Source organism: Pomacea canaliculata, linkage group LG2 (assembly GCF_003073045.1).
Source record: "Pomacea canaliculata isolate SZHN2017 linkage group LG2, ASM307304v1, whole genome shotgun sequence".
Taxonomy (NCBI): Eukaryota; Metazoa; Mollusca; class Gastropoda; order Architaenioglossa; family Ampullariidae; genus Pomacea; species Pomacea canaliculata.
The window spans coordinates 17323730-17347052 of NC_037591.1; the positions used below are offsets into that span (position 1 = coordinate 17323730).

Here is a 23323-nt window from a genome sequence, read left to right on the forward strand (position 1 = left end):
AGACTAACACTAACACATAAAATACAAATGAGACTAACACAAGAAAGCTTAACGAGTGTCAAGATTCTAGGTGAGGTCTAACCAGATAGCACAGCAGCCGCAACCTCCTCGACTCATCCTTCTCATCTAGTTTATTTTTATTTTGATTATCCACCATCTTTGAGAACGCAGGCTCGCTTTGAAGTTATCACATACTTGCTGCTTATAAGTCCCAGTAACAGGCAAAGGGTTAATGTCTGTTTGTGCTTTTGTCTCCTCATCTTCTCATAGTAACTGTGGTCCACCTTACGAGAACCGAGCTTTCACTTTGGGTTCAATACCTCGTGTTTCACAAAAGATGCTTTTATCTTTGATCATCATGGGAAACTTACAGAGGTCCCTTTTCTCACTAAAGCAGGAAAAAAGAAAGAATGAAAAGGAGAAGCTTAATATCCAACTAAAGGCCAAGACTGGCTGGCGTTAATCTAAGACTTACCTTTGTAGGTAGTAAACCGGAAGTCTGAGCTCTCTTCCTCCAGCGCTGTGCTATATCCCAGAAAAGAGATGAAGGTAACGAGCAAGGTGAAGATCATGAAGTCTCTCGTCCACCATTGCGGCTTTTTTCGCGTCCTTGTGCACGTGCGTTGGCGGACTCGGCGGCACACTACAGGTGGCAGCAGCAGCAGCGAGTATCCACCCTCAGGCTCTGTGGCGCTGCGCAGGGTCGACGACGACGACAGCAATGACAGCGACGACTCTGCTGGTGAGTGCTGCTGACACGGGGCTGTCAGACTTCTTTTATTCCAACGCCAGGCTCCCGAGACACACATCACTTCACCGTCATCTGGCTCTGTCTCCGGACCTTTCATTCCGGATATGACGTCACAGCTCGTTCAGTTTCACATGGAAGAGGTCTGTGCTAAGGTCCAGATAGCTCAGCCACTCGACGACGATGTCTGCGTGGAAGTTGAGGTTGATGATCGAGGGCGATACATTGCTTCGACGGCTTTTTTCATGTCCATCACTTCTGCATTCTATGGAGGCTCGATCATCGGTCACCTGAAACCAAAATCATCATCATCATCATCATTTATCATCATCATCATCACCACCACATTTCGTCATCACCATTTTCTCTATTTCGCGCAATCGCAAGTAGTTTTCTCCCCTCGCAACATCTCCCTAAGTAACACAATGAGCTACCCTCAGGTGTTGTGGCGCTGCGCAGGGTCGACGACGACACCAATGACAGAGACGACTCTGCTGGTGAGTGCTGCTGACAGTTGGCTGTCAGGGTTCTTTTATTGCAACGCCAAGCTGGCTTCTCACCATTTCCAATGCTATTACTGCAATAAGTCAGGACAAACACAGTGTACACACTGGAGTCGACACTGGAGGTCTCAGACTTTCTTTTTAAACGATATCTCTGATCTCAATTGCCGCCTCGCTGCAAAAGACACCATAAAGGAAAGTCTTTATAAGAAAGACGAAATAAACGCCACCTATCACCAGCTCCATCTCAAACCAAAGCATGACCTGAAAAAAAAGCTGATGCTCTCTGGGTTTGTACCTTAACCCCATCAATGCCAACATGTCTACGCCTAGATGTGACGTGGTGTCTTTGAAACCGGTCACAACTACTTGAAAAAAGCTGGCTAAACATGCTATTTATATGCATCACGAACTAATTAAGAAGTTTCAACTAATTAAGACTTTAAGAAACTGTCACACTCAATAGGAAGCACGGCTTGTGTCACGCTATCTCATCACACGCCGTGACGCAGCAGTGCGGCATGCGACAGCAAGCAGGTTACGCATGCCATTGCACCCTACCCGCCACTCCACCCCACCCCACCCTACCCCTCCCTTGGAACGAGGCCGACACACAGACCCACTGCAACGTTTTCTTGCACGTGGACGACGGTCGTGCCACCTCTCACCTGCTGTTCCCACGGTGCAGGTCTCTGCCTCTCCTTTGTGTCGCGAGACAGGGACGCCGCCACAGGTCGTGCGCTCACAAAGACCCTCGTCGCACGACATTGTTTTGCTGCGCCCACCTGGCCATTTGTAACGGCCGGGTAGAGACTGGGTAGTAGGCAAATCACTGCCACTCCCGTTATTTTCATCTGATGACTGTGAATTTTCTAGGCGTAACAACGGGGCAAAAATTCGTTTATTCGTTGTCTTGATATCTTTCAAGACACTTTCAATTATTTCAATCTACGGACGCCAATGATGGCAGCTAGCGACAGACATGTTTACTTTCCACAACCTCCAGCATCCCAACGGAACCGCGAGGTGTTTCTCTCGTCACGTTAATGACCAGTCCATGAGGAGATGAAAGGTGTGTGCACGCCTAACTTAAACAGTTTCCTTTCTAGAACGGGAGAAGTGTTGCTTTAACCCCTTCGTCTATTTGCCTCCTGCCTCAGTTTGGTTTTGGTGCTGAGGGCATCTGGCCTCGACTTGGCGATGCGTCTGTGTGTGGAAGTGTCGGCTGCCGCCAGCTCAGACCTCGTCAAAGACCTGCTGCTGCCGCGGGCCAGAATATTTACTTACCTTGCGCGGAATCCAGGCCACGCAGCCAGGTACGCCAGGGCGCGAGGACGGTGTGTGCCCGGGGCTCGAACCTAACACGTGCATCGCCGTACATCAGCACCTTTCCTTTGCGGAGGGATTTAGCGACGGTCAGTGGCGCGTGGCATTTGGGGGGCATTTCACGGTCTTCATTGGCATCTGGCTTTTGAAGTGTTTTTTTATAAAAAAAAATACCAAAAAAAAAAAAAAAAAACAACATGATGGGCACCGGTAATACGCGACTTTGTAATTTTCTGATTGAACTAGTATCTGACATTTAATAACAATTTCGACCTATTAATAGGAAAGGTTATTTTAAAAGATATAACATGGACAGGTGTGACCGAGCACTTTCAGTATACTGACGCTTGTACCTGATGATTGTCTTGAAATGTGATACATGTAACATGCAAGCGATTGCGTTCATGTTAATTCTGAATATTAAAACTACCAAACAACACTATCTTTACCTTTCACTTTTTAATTTTTAGTGGAAAATTATGTTTTGGCACGCAATGTAAACGACAGCAAAAACAAAAACTGCTCATTATCTTCCACCTAAGTATTCTCAAAACCAAAGCTGCTAAGGACCATCACAAATTAATATCCACACCATGCTATCGACTCACATTGCAACAGACCCAGCCCCCATTAAGATGTCATCTCTTAGTCAAAGACCCTCAAAACAAGAAATCATCAGACCAAGGAGCAAAGCACCGCCACAGGTTCGAGTATCTCTGTAAATGGAGTTAGCCCTTGTCTATGAGCAGACAGAAAAACTCGCGAATGTTTCCTCCGAACCGGAAATAAGCGAGAGAAGCTGCTGTTGGAAGAGAAAGCAGAGGATGCAGCAGGTAACGGAGACCTCCCTGCACGCGCTCTCTCCCTCTGAACACCTGGAGGATGTGGAAGTGAACATGCTCGTGTGAATCTGTGCGTGTGAGTGCTTGCGTGCTCTTCTCTGTTAAATGAACGCTTCCCCTGAGTATACCTGTATGTCTGTGCGTGGGGTGGAGGAGAGAGGGTGCTTGTGTCGTGTGCGTGCACGGGTATGCCAGAGTGTGATGTGTACGTGTGTAGTCGTGTGCACGTGTTCATGCAGACCTTCTTGTATAAATGATAGTGTGTGTGCGCGCACGGAGGCTGCCTGCTTCCCAGACGATAGTTTCTGAGGGTTTGAGCACACTGGAGGTATGATCACACTGGAGGCTACGACACACTGGAGGTAGCCAGACAATGTGCCTGAGGCTCAGGCACACCAAGCCTATCACTGCCGCGCTGTAAGTTCAAAGTTGCACCTGCACTGCCGGGGGTCGGTCGCAATAAAGCATTGAGAAGGAGAAACTGTGCCCCGCCGACCTGGTGTATATATTAGTCTTGACATTGTTCCAGAAAGCTGGCACCCCAGCACCTACACATAACAGCCTGGTCACCGTTTCACATTCGTTTGTAAACCTGCGTGTCAGTCGTGTTGTTTAGTGTGTTTAATGCTTTGAAAAGGCAATGAAGGTGGAGGAAATAAATGGAGACGAACAGTAAAAGAAACGAAACACTAACCCTTCTGAGCTTATAAAAGCACTAGTGTGATGTTTTCAAGAGCCCTTTGTCCGAGGTCTACGTCAGAATGCACGATCTAAAGCGAGAAAACAAATTTAAAACCCATCATTAGCAAAATGTTAGCTTGTGTGTGATGTCTGTTGCTGCAAATACTGGACAGACAGGTGTTGATAGACGGACAGTGGAAAAGTACTGAAGCATACACTGCTGTAAAAAAGCGCCCGAGGTCTACGGTTCCGGTAAGACCAAATTCTTTTAAAAATAAAAGTAGGCAGCGTATACGTGGTTAATATAAACAAGATAACTCTATACAAACGGAAATATCAACATTGCAAGACGCTGTGAACCATGCCCACAACAACAAGAGGAGAAATAAAAGAAACCATTCATGTCCCTCCAGTGCTCGCTGCTTACGATAACACACCAACCCAAAGAACGTTTCTCGAATTTCACAAACTTTCTCAACTGAAACGGTTAATGGTGGATGGAAATGCAAGACATCGGCGCATCTCCGCCTAATCAGCCTTTCGCAGGCACCAACAGAGGGAGCCAGTGCACCAACCATCAGCTCTCCTCCAGTGGCCCCACCTTGAGTGCCGCCCCGCTACAAGTGGCTGGGAGACGGGGAACCTAAAGGCCAGACAGTCTCCTTCCTCCTGACAGAACGAGCGAAGAATGAAGTGGGGCTGGTGGGGGTGAAGGGAAAAGCAGGGTGGGGACTCCGGTGAATGGAGACAGGTCGGCAGCGGTACCTGCACAGGTATGCCCCCGATGTGTCATGCAGTCAGGGTGGTGTTGGGGGGTAAGAAGGTCAGTAGGAAGGGGGAGAAGCGGGTCGAATCATTTTTATGGGAATGTACAGATGGTTGGGATTGCATTAACATTTACACCAGCTTTGTGGAAATCTACTTACTGGACCTCCCCCCCAACACACATTACTTCATGTTCTCAATCTCTTCGCCAACCGCAGAAAAAGGGCAATCTTACCACAAGGGCGGCCGAAATTGGGTTGACGGGGTGGAGAGAGCCTGGTAGACATTTCCACCCTAACGACCTACATGGGTGGCTTGGGAGTGAGGCGAGGCAAGTGAGGAAAACCAGAGAAAGCGCATCTGGCCAAGCCCGCGCCTCTTGCTACCGTCAAGAAGGAAGGAAGGAACCAGGAGAAGAAAGCAAGCTGCAGAAACACCACTACGGGCTACAACCCTGACACCTGGCTTCATTCCAAGCATAGTCAGGGGAGACCATTACGAAATCAAGTGAAAATTTTAGCATCGTGTTCACTATTACTGTTATTGCGGTCCCGGGAAGTAGCTCTGTCATCAGGTGAGGATCCTGGTTTGTGGACACGCCTACATTTTCTCCCAATGTGATTCTGGTGAGACTAGCTCGCCCTCAAACTAACATTATTTGAGAATCGGCGCAAGTCCCCAACAATCTATTATTATTATGGAATGCTATAACTAACCCATTTCCTATTTCCTAATATCACAGAACCGAGAGTATAGGAGGATATCCACTAGTTGGAAATGGAGGGCTGGGTCCTGCGAGGGCTGTTGTTAAGGCCAAGAATGCGACTATAATTTAAGACCAACATAAGAAGTCATCGAGTTCAGCGCTCAACAGGTTGGTTGATTGACCTGCTCGCTCAGTTCGCTACCCATCCACCCCCAAAGGTCGCCGGATGCTTTTTAAGGCGGTACTCACCTCGTTCACCCCGAAAGGGAGATAATGCATTGTAATTTAGGTGCTCTCCCTTTTGTTTATACGTCTAGAATATGGAGCGTGCGCGGCACGGACATTCTTGAGCGTTCCGATGGCGACAAGGTGTCCTCGACCGCCTCTTGTTTTCAAATAAACAAGTAGACGACCTGAAACACTTGGAAAATAGAGTTGATAGACAGACACACCGGTCTGGCGAGACAGGAGGACGCGAGATGGGTGTGCCACTGAGAACTCAAACCTCATCGTCTATAAGACGAGTTTAGTTTCTTGGCATTATGGGAAGGTGATGGGCAAGTATATTCCTTGGGCAAACAACTTTTGTCAACAAAAAAAAAAAAATTATCAACACCTATCAGAGGAAAGGATGCGCGATAATACCGAACCAGTAAGTCACACCAGGGGGCTTAGAAGACCCAAAACATGAACCCATGGCACAGCTTCTGTAAGCTGGTGAAACCGCTGGACCAGCATCGTCCTGGCGGCCACCACTGACTGCTCAAGCGTTGCACGCGGCGTCTCTTTAATTGAAAAGGAAGGCGGCTCGGTCATTAACCCGGGGGCTCAACTTCTACCAAAGCGGCTTCGGTCCAAAGGGTTGCTTATCTCGTTCGTGTTGACCTTGATTGCAATTATCTGGCAAGGAGACCACTTCCAGGTCGGAAGACCGGAAAATACGCTGACTAAAGTGGACTGGCAGCAAGGATAGACGGCGGGAGATACGGGGGAAGAGGGAGGGGCAAGTGGCAGGAGGACTTCCACCCCCTGGCTGGCGCTCCAGAAATAAAGGATTACGGCCTTTTCTCTAATGCTCCACGCTTTGCTGGCAGAGTGCGCGACCTCCTGCTAATGGCATCCCCTTGTTCCCAGGAAACAGAAGGCAGAAAGCTCAATTGATCGGATGGCTTGGAGTCCCTGCACGACTTCTGCCTGAAGTTCACTTTAGTTTATTTCCTTAACCCCTCCCGTCAGCCCCTGCCACCCTCCCCAACATTGTTTACACTTCGCGTGTTTTGGGTGGGTTCATCGTTTTTTTTAGCTCTGTATCACTTGTGTATGTTTGATTGTTATTCTGATTGTTAGTGTGTTTGTGTGCTGACAGAGACAGCATTGGGTCCACGCCTTTTGCCGTTGTGATTGGAGTGCAAGCCAGGTCGGTGCAGTCTGTAACAGAATCTGATGTTGATGGAGGGTGTGAGAGGAAAGTAAGGGTTGGAGAGGACATCTTGCTTGGATAAAAAAGAACATAATAGAGAGGGCGGGGTAGTCACGATAGTTGTGTAAAAATGTGACTTTGGAACCGAAGTTCTCCATTCCTTTCCTCCCATCTTTGTTGTCCTCATCGCTGTCCTCTTCTTGTCTTGAGTCTTCGCGGTAATGTCATAGGCAACCGCTTCCAGTCCTTTGCGTAATAATAAATGTTTTAATTATCGAAATCCAATAGAATCTTTCCTCGGCGCGCTCTCTTTCATTCTCTTCAGTCTTTCTCTTTCTTTCACACACACACACCTCTTTAACTTTAAGATTCCCGCATGTGAGGCCGATCTTTGCCTTGCTAGCAAGTCTCGAGACCAGATAGTGCTGGCACCACATGCACTCAGGCCTGTCTGAGTGATGCTCTCTCACTTCAGGTAGCATTTCCTGTAAGTCAGACTGCATTATATGTGAACCCCGCCACCAATGTTCGCAGTCATTTGACTGAACCTTTAAACGATGTGAAAAACAAAAGAAATGTTATTAAAATATAATTTTAAAGCAAATTTCCTTGCATATTAAGAAAGGGTTTAAGCAGATATACAACATCCGAGGTTTTCTTTGAAAGCTAGATTACCTGACCCCTTCCCCACCTCTCTGTCTCTCGTGTCTGGCTTCTGCTCCATGGTGCGGTCCTAAACATGTCAGGCGGCCCAATTTATCAAGTGGACCGGCTTACAAACAAAATTGTTGACGTACCCACGACCGTAACCAGAGAATGATAAGCCACCCGTCCCACACTTGTGTTACCTACAACTGCGGCAACAATACCACGGGTAGTCGGAATGGTTTCCGCCAACACCGTGCACCTGACCCAGGCTGAAGCTGTCGCCGACGCCCGACAAAGGCTCGCCCCCTTGTCACGTCACCAACCGTCGCACTACGCTTTGACGAGTCGCGCGTGACGGCACGCGTCACGGCTACAGTTCTCACTTCAAAGCGGCCACCCACTCGCTGTGTCGACAGCAGGCTGCAGGTAACGACCACGCCATTGCGCAACATCCTCTTCCCCTTCTCTCATCCCTCATTCCCTAAACCATCCATGATGCCACTTTTTTTTTACATCTCCAATATTATTATTATATGCAATCGCTACAGAATGAAAGACATTGTCAGAAACAGTACAGGGAAGTAGCATTAACCCCTCCCGTGCGATCACTAGGTCTGGCATGTCATCCACCCGATTAAAGCACCCCCTTCTTCGTTTCTTAATTAAATACCCGGGTTAACATTTACTACGGAGGAAGGCATGAGGACTGTGTATTCACAACTGTTCTCACGTGCACGCATATTTCACACGTTGTGATTGTCGGTGACTGTCCAGTCTCGTGCACGAGGGCAGGCGGGACACCCGATAAGGTCTTGACGGTCGCTGCGTGCTGCCCGCACTCGTGGCACGCCAGGTGGCAGATGTCGGAGATAGGACGCCATCGGGACTCGGGTGTTGTGACACGACACCATCAGCAGATCAACAGGGGAGACTGATAAAGACGCACGCCGACCACAACAGACAGTGACACGTGTGTGTGCGTGTGTGGGGAGAGAGATAGGTGAGACAATTCCAGAGTGAGTGAGTACATAACATTATTAAAGGGTACGGTAAGATCACAGGTGAGAAAAAAGTCGACGAAACCCATAGATATTTTTGTACTAATCACAACGAGTTCATTCAAGGAAGCGAAACTTTTTTTTCAAGTTTTTCTTACCACCCTGTAGTATGTCCATACCGGGTAGAGCAGACTTTAGTGCCATCTGCCTGCGTACCCTAAGAGTACCGACTTCATCAACAGCTTGATCGTGAGGACTTCAAAGACATCTTGGTAAACTAGCTTCTTTGAACTTCCAGAAGTTTTGACTTCTAACGATGATCGGCAGCTATCATCGCCGACCAACCTCTGACTGGGCGAGAGGACGGGGGCACGAGGGTCACAGGGTTATCTTCCTCAATTTACACCGACACTCCCGTTCACCATTAACCTAAAAGCATACTTACTGTACGGGCACAGCGGTCGAAGGGAGGGGCTGCAGAGGGCAGGGGGTGGGGCAGGGGCAGGGGCACAGTTTTTCTTCACGCTGCTTGGCGCCTCGACAGGTCGCATGAAAATTAAAGTGCAAACATACAAGGCGCACAGTGCGGTAGCAGCAGCTCTTGTTACCTGGGCCCCCGCCTGTGGTTTGATCTGAGATACAACGGGCCGCCAGCGAGGACACACACACCGACACACTGCCGCTTACACTTATTCAGCTCACCAGGCGCCACGTGGGGTGAGGGAGTGAGGGGAGGGCTGTCATCGTCGTCGTCGTCAGGCTTGGTCAGTGACTTCCTCGTACACGGTAACCGTGGACTGTGTATGTGTGAGCTGAGCAAGCAACTAAGGATGTATTAGTTTAATTTTTTATGTGTTTTGTGTCAATAAAGCTTTGTAAGTAACAAAATAAAACTACGGATGTAAACAGATTATAGCTTGTAAAAAAACGCACTAAATCGAGTACAGTTGGACCAGTGATTCACAAAGCATAGGATGAAAACTGAGATGTCTCACAACTAAATTTGTATCCCCCCAAAAAATGATCACTCACACAATCACTCGACCGACTTCCTGCATGTGATTGAGTTGTTGTTTTTGTTTTTTAATCCCATCAGCCACTTTTCCTTTAAGCCCCTGGTGCTATTTAGGTCGTAGACTCCAGCAACCCAACTCTCTCCAGCAATTTCACACGACGGCTGGATGAAAAAAAAAAAAAAAAAAAAAGAAACGTTCCTCCCACCCCAGGCACAACCCCCGGACTCTCCAGTCGGCATCCAGTTTTCTACTCCACGTAGCCGACATATTTTTTTTCTCCTGTTTTGTAAAAGGCTGCCACTAAAGTATGAGTTTATTCATTCCACTGATGGTTTTTTCCCCCCCCGTGTTTGTTCGCAGCCAGCCGGGTTGTTGACAGAACGACTTTACAGTTGCCACACTAACCTGCCTCGCAATTCGTCCTCCAATTTCATGCCCCGAGGGTTCAAAACTTGCACCAAATACTTCTTTGGTCGGAGATGTTACGATGACGTCTACTAGACACTCTTCTCGTCTTGTGCTTAAAATAAAACGGTGATCACACAACCTAACACCTGTCGCTTGTTTGTTTTGCCAAATATCTAGAACACTTACAGCAGAAATCTGTATTTAAATGTTTCTCATTCTTGCGGATATTGAGTCTCAGCTATAAATATCTGAACCCAGGGACTTACTTCTGTGTTACCTTCGAGTGAATTTCTCGTTACCTGAATTATCACTGAAAGCGACTGTCGTTTCTACTTAACACTACTCCTAATTGTTTTGACGAACAAATCACTCATCAAGTATGTACAATCCCATGACTGAAAGAAGAAGGAACTCTAAAGAACAGGTTGTGAGCTACCCTAGTTCAATCGCAAAGAAACATTCCAAATGCCTGCGCTATCCCCACCCCATTGCGAAATGAATAAAAACGAGTCGGCGGAATGACATTGTCCACCCATGTAGACGTTGAATCAAACGGACTCGGGTCCGCCCGGCACAGGACCAACTCCCCCAACATGCTCAGTGTTGACAGAATCTGTACAAACTGTGGAGAGGTTACCTGAGCACACCTGGACAAGCCGTATGTGCAAGCATCTGCGTATCGTTTACACATCTTGAGGATGAACAAACTGACGTACGTGATGTACCGGGCTTCTCCTCCCACAACTATCCCTCGGTAAACCGTTATTTCACTTCCTTATCTCCCCACCATGGATTGAATTGTTAAAACAATGAGTTTCTAAAAATAACTAGTCTTAGATTTATCAGGAGACCACACGGATCCCTCCCCTCACGTGAACTTTTCTCCACTTTCAGAAAATGTTGAGTCATCCTTGCTGCGGACTGAAACAAGAGGCTGAGCCTACCTCACATCTCATTAAGTCTCGCTTGGAGTCGTCTGCAGACGAGACCTGTGCCATCTTCAGTCCTGCGTCTTCCTGCCGTGACTTGCCTGCAAAGCAACCCTAGGGCGTCGCAAGGAGCTCACCTTTGTCTAATTGTTTTGTCCCGGATCACATGTAAGGGTTGGTAAAGGTGGGATCCACCCCAGAGACTCATTGTCCGTGTTTTAATACAGCTATTTACGATCTCTTTAATTAATTCCTCCAAATTGCCGGCCGAAAACTATTTGCACTCATGAAAACGAAGAACACGTTGACTAATTTGTTTGTTGTCATTTGTCAATGTGGGGAATGCGCATAGCTGTGATTTATATCAATGATTTGCAGAGATGTACCCAATGTACACATAAGTATAAACAAGCCAGAAATGACAGAAGAAATTCAACACTGATGTGTCACTCCATGTTTAAGTGTTTGGAGCACAAGATGAGAAATATCGCCCGACTGCTGGAAGTAGAAGCCAGAGTTTATTACATCTGAAGCAGACTGAATGTGTGCTGTTGTGAGAGAGATCGAGAAAGTTTCCACTTTAAGCCATTACATTTCAGCGAGTAAAAAAAAGCAGGTGCAGATAATGGCAACGAAGATTTCTGATGTCCGATGAGGAGGGGAAAGGACGACAACAACGACGACGATGATGATACGGCGATCGCTGGAGTGTCAGTTATACAACCACGTGTACCAATCTCTTTGCACGAGATTAAACTTTATATAACTGCAAAGAAGCGATCCCAGCACACACCATTACAAACATGTAAACAATGTGAACGTGGCACGCAGTCTGTGTCTGATGGAAACAGAGGCGAGAGGTTCTGTAGACTGAAAACAGGGGCAACACTGATGTAAGAACAAGAAAGGCAGGAAGATGTTGACCGTTTATCACTCGAGAAATTGTGAGGCCGGACCCTACAGCTGCTTGTAAGTGGTGCACTGTGACAAGCACCCTGTGACATCGCTGTGCTGATGGTCGCGAGCTAAACTTCCTTTCCTGCAAATTACAAACGCGAAGTTCATTATTAGAGGAACGCAGTCTTCGCCAAGCTTTCTCACTTCCGCTTGCACTTGCATCATTTCCTCCCACGATATGCGTTTCCCTTAAAATAATTAACTCTTGTTTGGTGTTTTCATTCATTTCTTCTTTCTTTTCCTTTTTACCATTTACTCTGTGTTACGCAGCTGCAAAAAATTGCTTTATGAATGTAAGCGTGTTTTTTTTTTATAATTTATTTGTTTACAGAGGTGAAATCAGTTGACCATCAGTTCTAGTCTGCAGAATTATCGTTTGACACAGAAACAGTTATTTAGTCATTTACTCATCTGTCCTACAAAAGAAATTTCTGGACGTCTTCATTGAAATCTATTTATAATTAAACTTATATTCCTGAGAAAAGCCAAAACTTTTTTTGTCATTCGTATTGGCAGAGACTGCCAACAAAACAAACCAAGTAAAAGATCATAAAATATTACCGATAAAAAGATACGACACAGTAAGGACAAGGAAAGTATGACTACAGCAGAACTATGAAGGAGAAATGCTGTAAAATAAGTCTTCTTCTCACAAGGGACAATGAAATGGCGGGCTTGTCAGTCCTACATCCTCAGGTACAGAAGTAGCAGATGAATACATGAAAGTCTTGATGGTAAGTAGCGGAGGTCCACACACAGGACTAAGTGCAGAATTAAAGAGTGCATTATCACCAAGTGTATCACACTGTAACACCACTGTAACGTCACCGATCCACTGTCAGTGCCTCTGTCAACTTTTCTTGTCAGGCTTGCAGGTTTTGCTGTTTTGCGGCCACATTATTCATAATGTCAGGCCATGCATCAAGTCGAATATGAATATGCTAACCACATGACACAAAAACTGCGGTGGCGGGGGTCGGGGGGGCAGGGTTTCCGTTATTTGCAGACATGGCAACGGAGTGCGAGACAGAAACAGGAAGAACGCTGTCTGACACCCGGGATAGGTTTCCGTCAGACACAGACATACACGTTCACGCACTCACAAGTACACACACCTGACAGCGCACGCCAACGTTCACGGACGCACACTACGTTCTCCTCAGTGGCTAGGGGGGTATGGTGGGGGAGGGGAGAGGGGAGAGGTCAGGTAAGAAGTGGGGTACAACTCACACACGTGAGGAGTGTGTAAGTGCAGTGTGTTTACAGGGCTTCTGCTTACGCAAAAAATTGCGTACAGTACGCATTAAAAGTTCGGAGGACTTCAATTTTCGTCGATGGGTCCCCTCCAAAGTGGGCAAAGAACAAGGTGAAGAAGGGGTCCTGAATTAGCCTTAGCAGAAGCCCTGGTTTAGCGACTTCTGTCCTGGCTCAGCAGCTTTACTGTAGTGCGAACACCGTAGTGCTGCTGAATGACGTAGTGATGCTTGATACCGCGTAGTGGTGTCTGAGTCAGAATGGAGAATGACGTGGCTGTTTTGCTAAATGACGTAGTGATAACAAAGAATGACGTGGACGTTTTGTTAAATGACGTAGTGATAGTCGTATGATGACGTATAAGCTATACTTCTCAAGTCAAGATGTGACTGTGTATCTCCTTTTGCTATGAAAATAAATTGTTGAGAAAATTAGGAATAGCCGCATCTTTAATGGCGTCTTCTGCCTTCTTGGAATACCTGCTAAATCCGGAACAGCTAGAACTGAGGCTGATTTTTATTTTTTTACATCACTTTGTTAAATGATGTGACAGACATGTCACCACTTTTGACATTTTCATCTCTACATGTTTTGGCAGTTAACTGTTCAGCAATCCCCGGTGTAAGCCGATACTGAGAGAGAAATAACCTGACAACCACGTCAGCCAACGGCAGAAAACGGTCGAGCACAAAAAAACTAACACACATTTCTCTCCTCCTCTCTCTTTCTGTCTTATCACGATGGGGTAAGCAAAAAGCTAACCCTGATTACGGTCTTGAGACGACAAGAGCAAGTGAGAGAGACAGAGGGGAGGCTGGGATGGTGAGCGGGAGGAGGTCAGGCTACCTTCACGCCTCGGGCAGCTGGCAGGCATCTCGTCTTTGCCCGGGACAAACAGGTGCCAGCGAAATAACTGAGATTTTCCTCGACGACAGAGCAGACGCTCGCCCAGGGCACTCACACCGACCGTCAGCACTAACGTCTTCGCCAGTTGCCGCCATATTGGACAGGATTCCACAGCAACCGAGGTTCCAACTCCAGCATCTCGTGGGTAGTGACTGGCAAAAACCGTGAGGTGCATTCACTTGCCTGCATGGTGCACTACAAGTGTCACGTGGACGAATTTGAGCATCGAGAAGAGGGTTGACTCCGACCCTTGCAGCTGCTAATCGTTCTCCAACCGTACGTGTGTGTGTCTGCGTGATGTGAGGGAGGCAGCAGCAGCAATCATGGATTCTCCACAAGTTTAAATGCATGTTGGTGGAAATTTTTTAGTTGTGGAAACGGGTCTTTGTACTATCTATGCTATGACTATGGCAGCAGGTATGTGAAGGTAACTAAGGTTAGTACGTCTCGAGCCTTTTGATGTTTTGATGATATGATCGCTAGAAGAACAAAGGGAAATTACTCTGTGTACAGGAGGTCCACAAAAAGCACGAAAGAGTTCCACCTACAGTCGTTTCAGGTCTAAGTTATCGAGGTGATGTTCCTGGCGTCGTCTCGACGACTGCGTCGTTTGGAAAACCAAGCTAGACTACCCGTCCTCGTGCCAGTCATCCAAGTAACTAAGTACATTACCTTACACTTCGCTCGCACATATGTATGAGTCTGCTCAAAATAAATGTATTATTTTTGCTTTAACGGATTATTTCTAGCAATGGCAGAGGAGAATTCCAACTTTGGAAAATAAGCGGGCTTTTTTTTTTACACCTTAGTTAACGGAAATCAAGATATTCGTGTACATTCAAATCTTTGTTCACACCTGCACGCGACATGGTTCGCACAAATGTACATATCAATGACGGTTGTCAAGTGGCACTAGAGCAGAAGACTTATGCCTGGAACCCGGCCAAGCGTAACACGGGTACATGGCGGTGAAGCACACTCACCACACACTGTCTCGGGTGGTGCTTCCGTTTGAAAGGAAAGTCGTTCATAATTGTGTCGCATCGACTGTGGACCCCACATACAAAACAGACACAAGTACACCACAGACATGGCTATAGTGGCTCCTCCTCCATGTGCACGAGACCAGGAGGCAGCCAAGGGGTTAAAGCGCTGCTTTACAAAGACAATAAAACATCGCCAGCAATGTCGGTTTTTGGAGGCTGGCGGGTAGGTAGGCGAGTCTGGAATGTTAATGTTCAGGTACGTACACACTACCATACAGTGCACGTGCTTTTTCCTGGCAACTCATTCCCGCAACTTCTAAAAGAAATTTTAATTGCTTCAGTTGTTTCTGGCCTCGTCTCGGAGAACCACGGGTTTCCATTAGCCATTCCTGTCAACCACGATCTGGTTTCCATAGCGAACTCTGGCAAGTTCATGGCTCTGGCACGGAGCGTACGTCTGATTGGCAAGATCATTATAAACCTCGGTGTCGTTTGTAGATAACATTAGTCAGTCTTTATCTACTGCAAGCACCGAGACTAGCTACAGTGAGGTCTTCTCAGCCATCCTCCATCTTCACTACGTCTCACACACAGGAAGCCAACAAAACAGAAACTTTAACTCCTCGTGATGTTTGTTGATTCTTTGTCCGAAAACAGTGCCTGGTGTGGTATGTGCCATGTACTTTTACATTCACCCAATGTTCAAGGTATAAAAATACCCGGCAGATAGTTTATTGCGGTGTATACCACCACCTCACAGGTGTGTGCTAATTACAGGTATGTCAATCAAGACTTTGTTTATAAACTTTATAAAAGGAGTACAGCTTCCTACAATAACATGTCGACATAAAATAATCCTAGATGCAAAGGTGTGGTGTGTTCTTTACATGAATGCCTGACAGAAGAACCTGGACATGGAGTGAAGGTGACTGTAGGTAGAAAATAGCAAAGTTATTTCAGATGCCCCCGAAACACGGAGTATAACAACTGTCATCGGTTACAAGTTACACACTTATTGCATAGCTTGTCACATGATTCCTTCATAGCGTCCACAGTTTTTTTTCTGTTGAAATATCGCATGATAAGTTTGATTAGTGTCCGTCAGTCTGTGCTAGTGTCTGGTGTCCTGCCATGCAGACACTCCAACTCATTACTGTCGGTCTGAGTTATTATTCCGCTAGCGACTGTGTCACACCGGTCCTTTGACTAGTTCTTGAAGATATCCCCTGATTGTATACTGCGTTCAAGCCTCGGATTGTGCCAGCTTCAAAGAACCACAAACAACACCTTCAATGGTGTGGGTGCATTGAGGAACTGAGGTTCTCAGTCACAACGGTCACCGCGCGGGTTGACGGGAGAAATGTGACGTCAGACGCCTTTTAAACTACCTCCGGGAGTGGGTGTGGGGTAGGGAGGTGGTCCGATGGTGGGTAACTCCACGCTGCCACTCCCAACCTACCTCTAGCCAGAAGGTTGGGGCACCGACAGCCACAAAGACACGCGGTGCAACTACAAGACAGTCTGCGACCGATGACTGGCGGTAACGACAGACAAGTGAGGACTGGAGGAATTCAAGGAAGACTGGGTGCCCCGAGTGAAGGGGCATTATCTGGATGGCCGGGGGCTCCTAATCCAGTCCTGACAAGTGGAGTTCAGCCACCAACCGCCGGCCACTTTGGGTGATTTACTGGCTGGTCACGCGACTGGGAGTAGGGGCAGCCCCGGATTACCCTTTAGTAAGCGACACCCGATGTCGCCACGATAAGCACCCGGCTCGAAATATTCAGAAGAAATCGTTTGGGAAAATAAGCTCGAGTCTTTTTAAAAATTGCCATGAACCTTTCAAAACCACTTTCAAACTTTTCAAAAAAGATACTTTGTGAAGAGTGTCAGCTTCTGTTACGATAATGAGGATTAGTAGTAATCTGAACCCATCGAGGACAAAATTAATCTGTTGATTAGTTCTGTTGATGTTTTGTCGATGTCTCGAGATACTAGGTTCGACTCAACGTCACACGAACAAACGGTTACAAATTCATTTTATGGACAATATTCAATGGAGGCCCTATGCATAAACGTGTGCCTTTGTACAATAAAACCTCTCCTCCCATCAACACACAAAACAATCCCTTTGTAAATGCGAGGTTAGAAGACAAACGATGCACTATTATCATGCACAATAAATCAACTGGCAAAAAACTTTTGCATGGTAATTGTTGACTCCTTAGAAGATCAAAGGATCATAATGTTTTCAGTCAGTTCTTTGCGTTGATTTTTGGTGAATAGTTTTCAATGCATCCTCCACAAACATCAAGAACCATCTGCTTGTATCACACACACAAACACAAAAAGAAAAAAAATGTAGCTGCTCCAAGTTTCACTTCTGAAAATTGCTTCCAAACATCCTTGTCATTTCACGGCTCGACTGGCTTCCGACTGACACGAGAAGGTCTACCCGTGTACCCCACGTGTGTGTGTGTGCATGCGTTCCCCTCCGTGAGGCTACCAGTATGTATTGCTGACATACGCATGCGCCTGGAGGCCGGAAACCGAGAGGCGTGTCGAGAAGTCGTCTGATGCCGGGTAGCCGACAAACAGATGATAGTAAATACGACTTTTGTAACGCCTTGTCGGAAATAATGACTTGAAAGACGGAGATGATGTGATATGCAAGCATCTGCAAAGCGGGCGATATGTAGGCCTCCACAAAGAAAGTAAAGAATTACAAGGTGAGGCTGGGAGAGAAAAGAGAAAAAAGAGCGATGGGCCAATCCCCGCGCTGACGTAGATGCACGTCACTCCAGGTACCTCCTTGCTGTGCGGACCTCGAACACATCCTGTCTGTGCACGTGCTGCTGCAATCCCAACATCTAACGTCTGCAAGACAGCATCTGCGTTGTAGGAAGGGCAAAGGAGGCTCGGAGGTCGCTACCTTGTCTTCTTCATGGGAGGAGAACAAGACAGCCGTTGTCTCCACGTGTGCACACACCACGACAAGTGGAAGAATAAAAAGGAGGTAAATGCAATTCAGCAAACTCGGCGATGGTGACAGAAACAGATGACAAAGTCTTTCCAAAGATGTTATCATTTATTTTATTATACATAATTACATATTTTCTAATATGCACAATTAATTTCATATATAAATAAATCAAAATCCCACGCGCTGATGTTGGATTATACTTTCGTGTTTGCGCGCGCGGTGTGTGTGTAGGAGAGAGAGAGAATATCAGTGTAATGCCACCCTGAGAATAGGAAGATCCGAATCCGCTTTTTTAAAGAAAAAAAATTGTTCTGTCTACTAATGCAACGTGAACCGTTTGTGACCTCACTTCCAACATTTTATTTCTGGTTTCTGTCTCAAGGTTGTACGGACACAGACCTCTCGCACTCTCTCCAAATCCTCTCCTCCATCCATCATGCACGTCAGAGTAGCAAAGCACGAGTGTACACCGCAGTCTCTGTCTCTCTCCCTCTGTCTCTCTCTAGGTACCCCGGAGCTACTCTCTGCGTGAGCTGGCGAACGTGGGTGCATGTAAAGCTCACCCCTCATGGGAGTCAAGTCGGCGCACATGTGGATCAAGTTTAACAACTTTTAAAGTCTATGTTAGACATTAACATCAATTCATTCGCTAGATACGTGCCTGAAACAAACTGAAAGTATTTACTACCCCCCAATCCACCTCACCCCTAACTCTTTTCACTCCCCCACCTCCATCTTCTTATTCTTCCCCCACTCCTACCCTCTTCAGTAAAAATGGAAGGAAAGAATGATGCCCTCCGGTTTCATGAAGCCCCTTACTGAGTCAACAAACTGCGGTGGGGTCGGGGGTCTGCGCTGTTATGTGCTGGGGTCCGGGGTCGGCTGTTTATGGTCCATGCAACGTCGTGAAGCCATGGCGGGTGCACGCGTCAGACGTTAAACGTGTTTGCCGTCGATACCATCAAAGCCTGGGAGGGAGGACGGCCGGGGACGCTGGGTGCACACACAGTCTGTCCTCTTGTCCGCCTGTGACTCACATCCCTCCTCGATAAATCGACTGTCAAGCGCATTCTTCACATTTCTTGCCAGCCACCCAGTTATCACCCCCCGCGGCAACCACAAACGTAACGCGACGAGCTTGGCCCGGGGGGTGAGTGGTGTGGGGTATGGGGGGCACGGGGGGCATGGTTGTTGCGGGTGGGGAAAGGGGGATCACTGTAAACGTCCCGTAAAAACACTGTCAACCATGGACATGAAAACAAATGTCATCGCTGACGATGATTTGTCAGCATTCGTTTTCGTCGACGACGGGTGTGTCAAACGGTTGAGGCTGTGACATTCCTTTAAATGTTGAGCATCAACTCTTATCTCCTATCGCCACTTATATATATATCTGTGAGCGAGTGCTTGTGTGTGTGGTAATAGCATTTATTACTTCTTGCTGGTGCTTCACTGTGGCTGAAAATAGCATGGACAGAACAAGTGCAAAGATTTCCATCGAAACACAACTGTGATCGTCCACCTGTCGGTTTAAAATCCTTCAAAGGACAAAGCGTCGGATTTTTTTCCCCCACCTGAGCTATCTATATTTTTTTCGTATTTTTTTCTGGTTTTCTGGATCGTAAAGATAGTTCTTTCTTCGCTCTATCTTAATCCCTCACGAGCCAATGAAGCTGTGGTGTAAATAAACACGCCCGGCTTGCCGCAGCTGCACATTCTTGCGGCATTCTGATGCAGATGATCTCGTTGTCGTCGTCGTCACGGAATCCCTTGGCAGCTGCCTGACAATGCAGATCGCTGACAGACCGTGTGGATACCTGTGACCTGCGGCAGGTAGGTGAGACTTGGCGTGTAGGTGATACTCCGCACAGTGGCGACACACAGCGGGGCGGCGATACGCGGGGCCGTAGACGGCACGTGGCGGACAGACCTCACGCGGCACGTAGGCGGCAAGCGGCACGAAAGCGATCTGTACCTTTGCGTGTCTTAACGACAACTTTCACTGTTTTACCTCGAGTATTTCAAGCTCTGACGATAGAGAGAACGAAAATGTAAAGGATGCACAAAGGAAAAAGAGTCTATGAAGAAATGATAAGTTCAGGCGTTGACCACCAATAAACAAAGACCACCAACATACTCCTGATAAACTTATCAGAAGTGATTCACCGGCCTGTGGACAGCTGCTGATGTATTATACGAGATAATGACTACCTGTCTCTCTTTCACACACACACCACTTTGCAAGTACCTTTGTATATCTTTCTGTACGTACGTACGAATTTCAGGCAATGAAGTATTTTTTTATGTAAGAACCGCGCCCACTTTCTCAAAATTATGGACGCTTTTTATCGACGGGAAAGAAATACTAAAGTTCATGGAAGGTCAGTCACCAACAACACCAGACCGGTGTGACACCTGAAGTAAAATTCTTAAAAAGAAGGGAAGAAAAAAAGAAAACCTTCGCTGGGTTTTGTGCGTGCAGCACGGGCCGGCACTTTTCTCCTGACCTCTGACCTCCTAACCCTCCTTCCACTCTGTGACTGGCGTTGCCTCCATTCAGTATTCCTCGGGCCCGACATTAATCAGGCCTCACGTCTGCTGTTGTCCGCAACAACAAGACTTCCGGTGAGGAACTTTGATGACATCAGAATGTATTGAAAGGTTAGACATGTCAATATGAGTGTGTACGACCTACCCCTCCACTCCTGCTACCCACACATAGCGGGGTGTTGTGACATGCACACATAGAATGAAAAATGTAACTCAACCTCCATTACAAACTACAATGTCGGTTACCTCTTCTCTAACGATGAAATAGGCCAAAACCCAGAGTACATCTGACAGAACGGATGAACGGTCACATAACGAAGTACAGATAAGCAAAGGCCAACTGCTGTTCATGAGGGGTACCCAGGGTGAGGGGGAGAACAAGTCAGGTCGCTATTATCCCCACACCTTGGACATAAGGATGGCACCATGCACCGCAGTATCAGTGATGGCGCGAACTTTGACCTTAGGCAGGTCGGCGCTGATCGTGAATGCAGGTTGACAGATCACCAAGTTAATTAAGCTGCTGGCTTGAATAATAAGCTCAGTCTGCACGACTATTATCGTACTGACATTGTTTTCTCTCCCCCTCCCCGTATCCTCCCCGCCGACCTCTAACGGCCTGCGACACCGTGCGTCATCCCTGCGACGTGCGACAGGCCGGCGGTGCGTCTGTGAGTGTGCGCCGCCCTCAGACTAGCACCGTCCGTAGGTGGGTGTGTGGGAGATGAGGGGTGTGTTGAGGTGACTAGAGGAAGGGGGTGAAGGGGAAGTGCAGGGTTATCTCCTCCTCCAGATAAGAGGAGGACGCGCGTGACAGGCTGCGTTGTCGGCTGTCAAGTTGTATCCACTATTAGCAATACGGTGTCGAGGACTCCGGCGAAGAAAGTGTAGATCAACACGCGCAGCATAACTGCTCCCCCCCACAACCCTGTGGACGTGCCTCCCATTGCGTCCGCGTGGTCTTCATTGAGGCCATGAACATGGAGTGAGAGTATAGAGTGCCGCACGACTTATCTCGGCTTTTCTTCGTACTCTGATAATATCAGACCTGAAGGTGGTGCTGGTACCATGCGAGGGTCAGTAACACAGGATATACTAGTATAAATAACACGGGATATACTAGTATATATATAACACAGGATAAACTATTACATGTAGTAACAGTATAAGTAACACTTGCAGACAGTGGACAAAAGTAAAGATGAGAATGAGGCGGATGTGTGTGCATGTGTGTCGAAAAGCAGAGACTGGTACATGCATTTGTCTTTGTGGACAGAATGTTATCATGTGGAATATCTGATAAAATATAAAGGTTGATACTTTATTAATCAGTAGTAGTAGACGGAATAAAGTATACTAACAGACGTGATGATGTGCTAATTCGCCCTCAGGATTAACCTGAAACCGTAGTCCCGAGAATGCGAACACACCCAAGATTTGAGAAGCTCTCGGTAACTCCAAAATCCATTATTTTCTTTATAAAGGAGAGAGAGAGAAACTGTTGACATCTCTCTCACTAACAGCTCAAGTCAATGGTCGTCAGCGGGATTATGAGGATTAAGTCACACTGTTTGTTACCTGGCTGTAAACAAGTCACGGGAATGTCTTGTTATTCTTCTTCTACCTCCTCTACCTCAGATGTTCATACTTTCACACTCTATTCCTCCCTGTCTGCGCATGCGTGAGTTCGCGCGCGTGTATGCGCGTGAATGAGAGAGTGAAAGCGAGAGGGTGTGTTTGTTTATTGACATTGCATGTATTTACTAGAAAACTATTTGAATCCAACCTCCGCAACAAACTGTGATGAATGGTGAGCTAGTGTGTTATCAAGCGCGCCCACACACACACACGAGTACATGTACTCACATTTAGTTCGTCTGTCGTGCGTAAATCCACGCGTGAGTCTCTGCGCTGACTGCTGGAATGTGCATCACATGACAGGACAGGTAACAACTCCCACCGCCTCTCACCTTCCCTGTAACTCCACACTCCACAGTCATCGACCTTGCAACTCGCGGCTGTGTTCACACAAGGATAGGAACAGGTGGAGGAATATCCAGGTAAATGAAATGCCTTCCCTCGAGTGTCTCCTCACTTTCTCAGGCACTGCTTCCGACCTCCACAGGTCAGGGGTCAAGTCGATATCCACAACGGAAGAAAATTTAAATTCGTGCCTCCCACTTTAAACACAGAAGGTTTTCAGTTCCATGAATTCCACGAAAGTTCCTCCCTGACACTAGTCGTGGCCGGTGTGTGTGTTTACCTGAAGGTACCTGACTGCAGACTGTCTGTCTACCTGTGCACGACTGTGTCGCTGCTGTCAGTGAATGTCTCCTTCTCTCACCTGTTGACGTCGCGCTCAGTGTCGCACACGGTCCTTTCTTGTTCCACCGCCGGCAGGTAGCAGCAAGCCAGGCGAAGCCGGGGCCCGGTGTGCACTCTGTGCACATACAGGTAACTCCACAGGTAACTCCACAGTGCCTGTGCTACGGAATGCACGCCCTGTGGGGTTTATACACCCGTGAATCCACCTGGCGCGCACACGCAGCAAGCGGCTTGGGCTCCAAAATAGTACTTAATCAAACTGGGGGACTTTTTTTTCTCTCTCTTCTCCCCCTGTCCCCTCTCCCTCTCTCCCGGCACTCAAGCCCTTTCTTAGCATAGACTCGTGGGCAGTCCCGGGTGCGCTGATAAAGG

The 23323-nt window shown here is 47.2% G+C and overlaps 1 protein-coding gene across 1 annotated transcript in view; it reads right to left on the bottom strand.

The window, feature by feature from the left end:
- Window positions 1–23218, bottom strand: part of LOC112558106 (semaphorin-5A-like) — a 60905-nt gene extending 37687 nt beyond the window's left edge. Inside the window, 2 exon segments of the mRNA XM_025228313.1 lie at window positions 476–1038; window positions 22493–23218. Of these exon segments, the coding sequence (XP_025084098.1) occupies window positions 476–848 (373 nt within the window). The 5' untranslated portion in view covers window positions 849–1038; window positions 22493–23218.
- Window positions 23219–23323: the final 105 nt, after the last annotated feature.